This window comes from Schistocerca gregaria, chromosome 3, assembly GCF_023897955.1.
Source record: "Schistocerca gregaria isolate iqSchGreg1 chromosome 3, iqSchGreg1.2, whole genome shotgun sequence".
Classification (NCBI taxonomy): domain Eukaryota; kingdom Metazoa; phylum Arthropoda; class Insecta; order Orthoptera; family Acrididae; genus Schistocerca; species Schistocerca gregaria.
In genome coordinates this window covers 697,991,912-698,004,861 of record NC_064922.1, presented here as the reverse complement: position 1 = coordinate 698,004,861, position 12,950 = coordinate 697,991,912, and the positions used below count along the sequence as shown (strand labels likewise).

Sequence of the window (12,950 nt, the reverse complement as noted above, 5' to 3'; positions counted from 1 at the left end):
ATGTCGACAAATCCTATGAACGTCTTGGTCTCTCTTTATTCTTGCTTCCATTATCAAACGTAATGTCAGAATTGCCTTTCTGGTGCCTTTACCTATCCTAAAGCCAAACTGGTCATCATTTAACACAATTCAATTTTCTTTTCCATTCTTCTGTATATTATTTTTGTCAGCAACTTGGATGCATGAGCCGTTAAGCTAATTGTGTGATTATTTCGCACTTTTCAGCTCTTGCAGTCTTAGAAATTGTGTGGATGATACTTTTCCGAAAGTCAGATGGGATGTCGCCAGACTCACATTCTACACGCCACTCCCACCAATGATTTTAGAAATTCTAATGGAATGTTATCTATTCCTTCTGCCTTATTTGATCATAAGTTCTCCAAAGCTCTCTCCAATTTTGATTCTAATACTGGACCCCTTATCTCTTCTAAATCGATTCCTGTTTCTTCTTCTATCACAGCATACAAATCTTCCCCCTCATAGATGCCTTCAATGCACTCTTTCCACCTATCTGCTCTGTCCTGTGCGTTTAACAGTGGAATTCCCGTTGCACTGTTAATGTTACCGCCCTCGCTTTTAATGTCACCGAAGTTTGTTTTGACTTTCCTATAAGCTGAGTCAGTCCTTTCGACAATCATTTCTTTTTCGATTTCTTCCCATTTTTCAAGCAGCCATTTCATCTTAGCTTCCCTGTGCTTCCTGTTTCTTTTGTTCCTCAGTTACTTGTATTTCCGTATTCCTGAATTTCGCTGAACATTTTTGTACTTCCTTCTTTCAGCAATCAACTGAAGTTTTTCATCTTTTAGCTATGGTTTCTTCGCGGTTACCTTCTTTGCACCTATGTTTTTCTTTCCGAGTTCTGTGACTACCCTTCTTAGAGATGTCCATTCCTCTTCAACTGTACTGTGTACTGAGCTATTTCTTAGGACTGTATCTATAGCCTTAGAGAACGTCAAGCGTACCTCGTCACCCTTAGTACTTCCGTATGCCACTTCTCTGCGTATCAATTATTCCCGACTAATCTCTTAAACTTCAGCCCACTCTTCATCATTACTACATTTCGATCTGAGTCTACATCTGCTCATGGCTACGCCTAACAACCCAGTATCTGATTTCGGAATCTCTGTCTCACAATGATGTAATCTAACTGAAAACTTTCCGTATCACCACCGGCCGGAGTGGCCGAGCGGTTATAGGCGCTACAGTCTGGACCCGCGCGACCGCTACGATCGCGGGTTCGAATCCTGCTTCGGGCATGGAAGTGTGTGATGTCCTTATGTTACTTAGGCTTAAGTGGTTCTACGTTCTAGGGGACTGATGACCTCAGACGGTAAGTCCCATAGTGCTCAGAGCCATTAGAACAATTTTCTTCTCGTATCACGCGGCCTTTTACAGGTATACCTCATAGTCTTGTAATTCTTGAACAGAGTATTCGCTATTTTTAGCTGAAATTTGTTACAGAACTCAGTTAGTCTTTCTCCTCTTACGTTCCATGTCTAAAGCCCATATTCTCCTGTAGCCATTTCTTCCAATCCTTCCCCTACATCCGGCCGAGCGGTTCTAGACGCTTCAGTCTGGAACCGCGCTGCTGCTACGGTCGCAGGTTCGAATCCTGCCTCGGGCATGGATGTGTGTGATGTCTTTAGGTTAGTTAGGTTTAAATAGTTTCTAAGTCTAGGGGACTGATGACCTCAGATGCCAAGTCTCATAGTGCTTAGAGCCATTTTTATTTTTGAACCTTCCCCTACAACTTCATTCCAGACCTCCAAGACGATTAGATTTTCATCCCCCTTTACTTTCTGTATTACCTTTTCAGTACCATTATTCTATATCCTGTCTCCCTACCACTTTCGCGCAACGACGCTCTGAGCGTGTTTTTTAGGGAATTGACTAGTGTGAACCTGGGACCTGTTGCTGGTAAGGAGACGCCAGACTACACATGACATTTAGAATTCAGAAGAGTTCAGTGAGACTAGCGATGATATAACCAAATACTTAATGATCTCAGCGTCAGCACTGCACTCCCTGTAAAAGAATCTTAATACTAACTAAATTTAGTGGAAGAGGTTCAAGGCTTTCCTATTTTTAGTTAGCTGGTAAAATAACGTCGAAAAAAAGTTAAGTTTACCATTGGAAATTTTATTCTACTGACAAAACATTGTTTATAAATTGCACTATTAATGAAAGGAAATGTTTCAATACAGGATGGTAAAAACCAAATGCGTTCAACAAAAATGTGAACGAATATTCCCTAAATGGGTTTCCAAGTTCTACAATGGATCGAAGGATGACCTATGCCATATCACATCTATAATCTACGTTTAAATTAAGTTTCACAAAAGAGCAAACTATCAAAATGGTCTACAGTGACCCTCAATTATCTTTAATTACTTATCTAACTTGTCGTAAATTACAGTGGCTGATGTGGCTTCTCAATAACTATATAACAGAAAAATCATCGCGTTTCAGATTTTTACTTCAAGTGGCAAATGTGAACACCATGAGCTTTAATTGACGATCGACACTACTATTACGCAAAAAGGGGGTGTAACAGACGAGACTTCTGTAGTTCTGAGTGAAGCTTTATGCGCTGTTATGCGGCATCGCGTGTGTTCATTACCTTGTCGGTGTTCGTCAGGGAACGGCGGCCGGCGCAGCTCCGCTCACCTCGCCGTCTCGGAAGCAACAACCCTCTTCACTTCTCCTTACTACAATTTACTGAAGTTGGTTAAAAAAAACTATATGGCTGTGTTTTCATCTGACCAATCAGAGTCTCAATGTTAACCTTAAGCTCCGCCTACAAATATTCTGTCTATCCAATGAGAAACGTTATACTTTTCGTGGTGGGGCAATGTTTTTAAAGTTTGCAACGTAACAGAGACACTAAAAAGTCTCACGCTAAAACTTGCGGGTGGTGTTGTCCTAATGGTTAGCTGGCGACGTGGGTGTCAAGTCTGTCCCTTATCGTAGGGCCTTCTAGCTTAACACGATTCTGCTCTCGGCTTCTGTTCTCGTTTCTCCTCTCGGAACTGCGTCTGTCTCACGGTGGGAAGGTATGACATGCATTTAGGCATTCTTGTGTTAGTCTGTGGTATTCCATTTGCTCACTCGTTACTTGTATTACTTTGGTTAATTTAATGTCACGATTTATTCGGAGCTATGTGACATACACTCCTGGAAATTGAAATAAGAACACCGTGAATTCATTGTCCCAGGAAGGGGAAACTTTATTGACACATTCTTGGGGTCAGATACATCACATGATCACACTGACAGAACCACAGGTACATAGACACAGGCAACATAGCATGAACAATGTCGGCACTAGTACAGTGTATATCCACCTTTCGCAGCAATGCAGGCTGCTATTCTCCCATGGAGACGATCGTAGAGATGCTGGATGTAGTCCTGTGGAACGGCTTGCCATGCCATTTCCACCTGGCGCCTCAGTTGGTCCAGCGTTCGTGCTGGACGTGCAGACCGCGTGAGACGACGCTACATCCAGTCCCAAACATGCTCAATGGGGGACAGATCCGGAGATCCTGCTGGCCAGGGTAGTTGACTTACACCTTCTAGAGCACGTTGGGTGGCACGGGATACATGCGGACGTGCATTGTCCTGTTGGAACAGCAAGTTCCCTTGCCGGTCTAGGAATGGTAGAACGATGGGTTCGATAACGGTTTGGATGTACCGTGCACTATTCAGTGTCCCCTCGACGATCACCAGAGGTGTACGGCCAGTGTAGGAGATCGCTCCCCACACCATGATGCCGGGTGTTGGCCCTGTGTGCCTCGGTCGTATGCAGTCCTGATTGTGGCGCTCACCTGCACGGCGCCAAACACGCATACGACCATCATTGGCACCAAGGCAGAAGCGACTCTCATCTCTGAAGACGACACGTCTCCATTCGTCCCTCCATTCACGCCTGTCGCGACACCACTGGAGGCGGGCTGCACGATGTTGGGGCGTGAGCGGAAGACGGCCTAACGGAGTGCGGGACCGTAGCCCAGCTTCATGGAGACGGTTGCGAATGGTCCTCGCCGATACCCCAGGAGCAACAGTGTCCCTAATTTGCTGGGAAGTGGCGGTGCGGTCCCCTACGGCACTGCATAGGATCCTACGGTCTTGGCGTGCATCCGTGCGTCGCTGCGGTCCGGTCCCAGGTCGACGGGCACGTGCACCTTCCGCCGACCACTGGCGACAACATCGATGTACTGTGGAGACCTCACGCCCCACATGTTGAGCAATTCGGCGGTACGTCCACCCGGCCTTCCGCATGCCCACTATACGCCTTCGCTCAAAGTCCGTCAACTGCACATACGGTTCACGTCCACGCTGTCGCGGCATGCTACCAGTGTTAAAGACTGCGATGGAGCTCCGTATGCCACGGCAAACTGGCTGACACTGACGGCGGCGGTGCACAAATGCTGCGCAGCTAGCGCCATTCGACGGCCAACACCGCGGTTCCTGGTGTGTCCGCTGTGCCGTGCGTGTGATCATTGCTTGTACAGCCCTCTCGCAGTGTCCAGAGCAAGTATGGTGGGTCTGACACACCGGTGTCAATGTGTTCTTTTTTCCATTTCCAGGAGTGTACTACTGGATTTGCTTATCATGTCAGGTTTTTCATGGAAGGTGTTGGATTTGCCTGACACCTTACAACAGTAACACACTCTCCTCGTTACCTTCCTATTCATAACGAATCCTACTCCCGTTCTACCATTTTCTGCTACTGTTGATACATCCTATACTCATCTGACCAGAAATCCTTGTCTTGTTTCCATTTCACTTCACTGACCCCTACTATACCTAGATAGAGCCTTTGAATTTCCCTTATCAGATTTTTCGAGCTTCCATACCACGTTCCAGTTTCTGACATTCCACGCTCCGACTCGCAAAACGTTATTTCATTGGTTATTCAATCTTTCTCTCATGGTCACCTCCCTCTTGGCAGATCCGAAGGGGGACTTCTAGGAATCTTTTGCCAATAGAGAGATCATCATGACACTTCTTCAGTTACAGGCCACATGTTCTCTGGATATTCGTTATGTGTCTTTAATGCAGTGGTTTCCATTGCCTTCCGCATCCTCATGATGGTGATCATTGCTGATTCTACCGCCCTTAGGGGTGATTTCCCGCACCAAGGACAAGATAGTGACCTGAACCTCAGTCCGCTCCTCCGCTCTCTTTGACGAGGCCGTTGGCAGAAAGAGAGTGACTTCTTCTGCCGGAAGTTTTTTGGCACCTATGCTGATTGTTGATAAAAATTTAAGCGGTGGCGGGTTTCGAACCCGGGGCCGAAGACGTTTTGATTACTAATCATTCGTTATTGTTGTCGTTGTTGTTGTTGTCTTCAGTCCTGAGACTGGTTTGATGCAGCTCTCCATGCTACTCTATCCTGTGCAAGGTTCTTCATCTCCCAGTACTTACTGCAACCTACATCCTTCTGAAACTGCTTAGTGTATTCATCTATTGGTCTCTCTCTACGATTTTTAGCGTCCACGCTAAATTTGTTATCCCTTGATGCCTCAGAACATGTCCTACCAACCGATCCCTTCTTCTTGTCAAGTTGTGCCACAAACTCCTCTTCTCCCCAATTCTATTCAATACCTTCTCATTAGTTACGTGATCTACCCATCTAATCTTCAGCATTCTTCTGTAGCTTCTATTCTCTTCTTGTCCAAACTATTTATCGTTCTTGTTTTACTTCCATACATGGCTACACTCCATACAAATACTTTCAGAAATGACTTCCTGACACTTAAATATATACTCGATGTTAACAAATTTCTCTTCTTCAGAAACGCTTTCCTTGCCATTGCCAGTCTACATTTTATATCCTATCTACTTCGACCATCTTTAGTTACTTTGCTCCCCAAATAGCAAAACTCCTCTAGTACTTTAAGTGTCTCGTTTCCTAATCTAATTCCCTCAGCATCACCCGACTTAATTCGACTACATTCCATTATCCTCGTTTTGCGTTTGTTGATGCATTTGTTCGATGAAACTGAACAGGCGTCACGGGACATCCACCCCCAATCTTTTTCATCAAGCATTCGTTATTACTCGATGCATATGTTTGGGGACGGATGACCCATGACACCAGTTCAATTTCATCATAGATCCATTCACTCAGTTTTTTATTACAGAGAGCAGCTAGCCCTCTGACCGAACATGCCGAGTCACCGTGCCTGCTAACCCCTAGACCATGGGTGCGTCCAACCTATTGTTTCTACTTTGTATACATCATCTTTTCTGGGGGGACCCATGATATTTCTCGGAATCTTTGTGTGCATCTGATTTCCTGATTTCTCCTTTTCTGACCACGCTCAGACGTTCTGGGGCATACACTACTGAAGGCCTCACTACGGTATTGTGATGTTGCAGTTTTAAGTTGAAGGAAAGGATCTGTAAACTTTCTTATACAGATGGTAAGCGCTCTCCAGTTTTGCGTCTCTATTGTTCAATGCGAAATCCTCACGGAATTTCGGGATTATCCAATCTCCAAGGTGTATGAAGGAGTTGCTCTTCTGTATTAACGTGTTACCCAGTGGGGTCGTGTTCGGAGCATCTCTGATCAGTGTGATTAACTCAGTCATTTTGACGGCTATTTTTGACCCAGTTTCAGCTTCTGTACTGTTGAGGTAGGTAAGTAACGTCTGCTACACTGAATGCCAAAAGTGTCAAGTCATCCGTGAAATCTAGACAGTTAGCTACTAACTCGTCCTTTTTTGCAGCCAGTCTTCATTCCAGATTTTTCGTCCTTTCAGGAATAACTTTCTCCAGCAAGCAACTGAAGAGTGATAACGCCGTCTCCTAGTCAAAAAACATTTCTGAACTCGTTTCCTGCTAGTTTTCCCCTGAATTTTTCATTTGACGTCATATGGGTATGCTTTTATACGGTTCAAAAAGTTGTTGTCTACCTTGGTTAGTGTCTGGAAGAGGAGACGTCTATTGAGTCGTACTTCTTTTGGGAGTCAACGAATTGCAAGGGCATGAAAAAATATTACTAATGTTCTGAAAACTAATTTTGTTATCATTAATCTTCTTATTGTTATGGTGAAAGTATGTGTTTAGAGCTGGCTACAATATATTCGATGTTCGGCTGGAGGCGCATCTTGTGTCACACACTTTGTGATGCGTTCATCACTCTCTGAGATACGTTGGAGTCTTCGCCGTCTCTCTGTCTTGTCCTCGGCGGCTAATTTCGGTAGGACAACCAGAATTCAAGAGCACTCTGCTGTTAAGTAGCCACAAGTTCCAATATGACGACTCAGTAGTGAGTAATAGATTTTACCACGTCCTTAAAAGCAAATGTGGTCTTCGCTTCCTACATGTATTACCTTACGTACTCATTAAATCCCAAACGGTGACCACTAAACAGTTTATATCACTGATAAGTGCGTTGCTTCAACGAGGCATGGTGTTATGTTCCCTCTCTTCTTTCAGATAAGGCCTACTGTACTGTTTCCTGTCATGGTCTGGATTCATGGCGGCGGTTTCGCCGGAGGTGCAGCCACATTTTATGAATACGGATATCTCTTGGACCACGACATTGTTCTTGTTGCTATGAACTATCGAATTGGCTCTCTGGGTAAGTATCTACTGCCGGTATTTGTGGTAGACGCAGGAAAACTGTAGATAATTGTAGATTCTTAACCTGACAGAACTGTGTTGCACAATGGTGAAAATATGTCATCTACACTAATAACGCAAAACTCGGAATTACACTACGAACAGTGAACGTCGTTTGGATGAACGCTGGTGTTTTGAAGCAGGGTTGATTTTACCTGCGACTGCAGTAGTTTTGTTTCTGCAATGCCATCTGTGACGTACGTGCCTTGACTTTCAGACTTTATCGTTTGGGCGTGTTCTTGGTCGGTCCAAAAATAAATTGTTGTCAATTTCTACTGAGAAGGCAGTCACCATCTAAATGTTCAACTGTGTGTGAATTCCCAAGGGAGCAAACTGGTGAGGTCATCGGTCCCTAGACTTACAAACACGCCCATACCCGAGGGAGGACTCGAACCGGCGGGAGAGGCCGCGCAATCTGTACCATGGCACCTCAAACCGCGCGGCCAATCAGCGCGGCGCAGTCACCATCTCTCCTCGACAATGGCGAAAATGGTTCAAATGGCTCTGAGCACTATGGGACTCAACTGCTGTGGTCATTAGTCCCCTAGAACTTAGAACTACTTAAACCTAACTAACCTAAGGACATCACACACATCCATGCCCGAGTCAGGATTCGAACCTGCGACCGTAGCAGTCGCACGGTTCCGGACTGCGCGCCTAGAACCGCGACAATGGCGAGTAAGCGTTCTGTGGAAATATACAAAGATGAAAAGATGATCTCCCAATTGCATTTTGAAAAACGGATGGGGCCTACTGAAGAGAGGGTTGCAGAGAAGATAAATTGATTGACAGCTATAGCAGTAATTCCGGGAGATCGCTTTGACTGATGTACGCGTGCGGTCGATAGATGTGGTGTTATACATTGACGAAAAAAAACCCACAATACCAAGAGGGAAATGTGTGACATAAACTAAAGTTGGTAGGCATTTTTCTACATCTGAAAAATGTATTTTCATATTTCGAGCCAGTCACGTACGAGTGGCAGTAGTGGCGTCACGATGACAATGCAGATCAGGTTTGCTTTAGGTACACGGTATCGTGAGCGTTAGTCACCTGTGAGGTTGGACGTGGTGAGTTGATGTTAGTCCACAATGTGTTTAAGGCGACAAAGACGCCATTATCAACACTCGCTGAGTTTAACCGAGATCACTTAAAAGGGCTACAAGAGGCTGAATGTTCCTTCTGCGGCACTGCAGAAAGACTAGGCAGGAATGTAGCCGCTGTGCAGGCTTGCTGGCAGCGGTGGTCACGAGAATGTACAGTCGCAAAAAGACTGGTGTCCGGACGGTCATGGGGCACTACCGAGAGGGAAGGCTCTGGCGCATCATATTGCATCTGCACCAGATCAGTAATTTGGGCAGCAGTTGGCTTCGCAGTGACACAATAAACTGTTGCAAATCGTTAACTTCAAGGACAGCTCTGAGCCAAACGCCCTGTAGCGTTCATTCCACTCACCCCTAACCACCTCCATTTGTGACTTCAGTGGTTTCAAGCGAGTGCTCATCGGAGGGTAGTGTGGAGGTCTGTTGTGTTTGCCTATAAAAGCTGGTTCTGCCTCGGTGCCAGTAATAGCGGTCTGTTGGTTAGAAGGAGGCCAGTTAAGGGCCTGCAACCAACCTATCAGTGGCCTAGACACACTAAACCTACATACGGAGTTATGGTCTGGGGTGCGATTTCGTATGACAGCAGGAGCACTATCGTGGTTATACTGCGCACCCTAACTGCAAATTTGTACCGCAATAGGGTGATTCGACTAGTTGTGCTGCCATTCATGAACAGCATTCTAGGGTTGTTTTCCAACAGGATAACGCTCCCCCACATACCGCTGTTGTAAGCCGACATACTTTAAAGAGTCTCAACATGCTGTCTTGGCCTTCTCGACCGCCAGTTCTGTCTCCATTCGAGCACATATAGGACATCGTTGAACGACAACTCCAGCGTTAACGTCCCTGTATTGACTGACCAAGTGCAACTTGTATGGTATTCCATCCCACAAACTGACATCTAACACCTGTACAACATATGCCTGCACATTTTCATGCTTGAGTTCAACAGTCTAGCGGTTACGTCGGTTATTAATGTACAAGCACTACAAACTTGCAATGCCTTATCTCGTATTTACATTAATCTGTGCTTTTGGAATGTTAATCCCTTAAATATGTTACCTAGACAAACGTATACCCGAAATTTCATTACTCCATATAAATTATTTTGTGGTATTGCGATTTTTTTGCGTTAGTGTATATTTCGTGGACTTTGGGAAAACATTTCACAAGAAAAAAAGAGTAAAAAAAAAAGAAAAAACTGTCCAAATTTAGTCTCCAGATCCCTTTCCGTTATTTCCATGTGACCAGTTTCGGACCAGCTGCTCATCTTCAGATCATTTGTTACAATTATAGAGTAACCTGTCGAATGTGGAACTGAAATTTCACTGTGTTATGCTACAGAAGAATGCTGAAGATTAGATGGATAGATCACATAACTAATGAGGATTGGGGAGAAGAGAATTTTGTGGCACAACTTGACCAGAAGAAGGGATCGGTTGTTAGGACATGTTCTGAGGCATCAAGGGATCACCAATTTGGTATTGGACGGCAGCATGGAGGGTAAAAATTGTAGAGGGAGACCAAGAGATGAATACACTAAGCAGATTCAGAAGGATGTAGGTTGCAGTAGGTACTGGGAGATGAAGAAGCTTGCACAGGACAGAGTAGCATGGAGAGCTGCATCAAACCAGTCTCAGGCCTGAAGTCCAAACAACAACAACAAGAACATGCTAATGAACTTTCAGTTCTACATACGACAAGTTACTCTGTAGCTGTAACAAATTATCTGAAGATGAGCAGCTGGCTCGAAACTGGTCACATAGAAATGGAAGAAAACAATCTGGAGACTGAATTTGGACTCTTTTTTATAACTAACGATGTCTGTAGCTCCGTAAAGACGAATACGCTTAGTTTTGAAAAAAGGTAAAGTTTAGCTTACTAATTTTTCCAGTATCCGTGTTAGACTATGTGCACTCTGTACCAGGCGACGTCAACTGTCTCGTTATTTGTTATCTTCAGATGGGGCCCCTTAGGGATACGGCGGCTAAGGAGGGGAAGAAATCCAGTGTGCACTCCGTGTGCATTCCGGGAGGAGTCATTCCTGATGTGGAAAGGGTCCTTCCGGATGCCATGAAGAGCACAGGGTGCAACCAGCTGCAGGTGGTGGCACATGTCGGCACTAATGACGTGTGTCGCTTTGGATCTGAGGAAATTCTCTCTGGATTCCAGCGGCTATCTGATTTGGTGAAGGCTGCCGGTCTTGCTTACGAGATGAAGGCAGAGCTCACCATCTGCAGCATCGTTGACAGAACCGACTGCGGACCTTTGGTGCAGAGCCGGGTGGAGGGTCTGAATCAGAGGCTCAGACGGTTTTGCGACCGTATTGGCTGCAGATTCCTAGACTTGCGCCATAGGGTGGTGGGGTTTCGGGTTCCGCTGAATAGGTCAGGAGTTCACTACACTCAGCTGGCGGCTACACGGGTAGCGGAGGCTGTGTGGCGTGGACTGGGCGGTTTTTTAGGTTAGAAGGCCTCGGGAAAGTGCGGGATGGGCTGCAATGTCAAAGGGTGCTTGGCAATTACAGGTCGTGCTTGGATCAAGGAACAGTCGGAATTTTAGTTGTAAATTGTTGTAGTTGCGCTGGAAAAGTCCCTGAGCTTCAAGCGCTAATAGAAAGCACAGAAGCTGATATCGTTATAGGTACAGAAAGCTGGCTAAAGCCTGAAATAGGTTCTGCAGAAATTTTTACGAAGTCTCAGACGGTGGACATGAAAGATAGATTAGGTAGAATTGGTGGTGGAGTGTTTGTGTCTGTCAGTAGTGGTTTATCTTGTAGTGAAGTCGAAGTAGATACTCCGTGCGAATTGGTGTGGGTGGAGGTTATACTTAACAGCCGAATTAAGTTAATAATTGGCTCCTTCTACCGACCCCCAGACTCCGATGATACAGTTGCGGAACAGTTCAGAGAAAGTTTGAGTCTCGTAACAAAGAATACCCCACTCATACGGTTATAGTTGGTGGGGACTTCAACCTACCCTCGGTATGTTGGCAAAAATACTTGTTCAAAACCGGTGGTAGGCAGAAAATATCTTCCGAGATTGTCCTAAATGCTTTCTCCGAAAATTATTTCGAGCAGTTATTCCACGAACCCACGCGAATTGTAAATGGTTGCGAAAACACACTTGACCTCTTGGCCACAAACAATCCAGAGCTGATAGAGAGCATCATGACTGATACAGGGATTAGTGATCACAAGGTCATTGTAGCTAGGCTCAATACCATTTCTTCCAAATCCGTCAGAAACAAACGCAAAATAATTTTATTTAAAAAAGCGGATAAAGTGCCACTAGAAGCCTTCCTAAAAGACAATTTCCATTCCTTCCGAACTGACTATGCGAATGTAGACGAGATGTGGCTCAAATTCAAAGATATAGTAGCAACAGCAATTGAGATATTCATACCTCATAAATTGGTAAGAGATGGAACGGATCCCCCGTGGTACACAAAAAAGGTCCGAACGCTGTTGCAGAGGCAACGGAAAAAGCATGCGAAGTTCAGAAGAACGCGAAATCCTGAAGATGGGCTAAAATTTACAGACGCGCGAAATTTGGCACGTACTTCGATGCGAGATGCCTTTAATAGGTTCCACAACGAAACATTGTCTCGAAATTTGGTAGAAAATCCGAAGAAATTCTGGTCGTATGTAAAGTACACAAGCGGCAAGACGCAGTCAATACCTTCGCTGCGCAGTGCCGATGGTACTGTTATCGACGACTGTGCCGCTAAAGCGGAGTTATTGAACGCAGTTTTCCGAAATTCCTTCACCAGGGAAGATGAATGGAATATTCCAGAATTTGAAACACGAACATCTGCTAGCATGAGTTTCTTAGAAGTAGATACCTTAGGGGTTGCGAAGCAACTCAAATCGCTTGATACGGGCAAGTCTTCAGGCCCAGATTGTATGCCGATTAGGTTCCTTTCAGATTACGCTGATACTATAGCTCCCTACTTAGCACTCATATACAATCGCTCGCTCACCGATAGATCTGTACCTACAGATTGGAAAATTGCGCAGGTCGCACCAGTGTTCAAGAAGGGTAGTAGGAGTAATCCATTTAACTACAGACCTATATATTGACGTCGGTTTGCAGTAGGGTTTTGGAGCATATACTGTATTCAAACATTATGAATCACCTCGAAGGGAACGATCTATTGACACGTAATCAGCATGGCTTCAGAAAACATCGCTCTTGTGCAACGCAGCTAGCTCTA

General features: G+C 45.0%; 1 protein-coding gene across 1 annotated transcript in view; it reads left to right on the top strand.

Moving 5' to 3' along the window:
• Positions 1-12,950, top strand: part of LOC126354707 (esterase FE4-like) — a 74,287-nt gene that overhangs the window by 20,032 nt on the left and 41,305 nt on the right. The window contains exon 3 of the mRNA XM_050004529.1: positions 7,447-7,591. Coding sequence (XP_049860486.1) covers positions 7,447-7,591 — 145 coding nt within the window. The remainder of the gene's footprint in view (positions 1-7,446; positions 7,592-12,950) is intronic.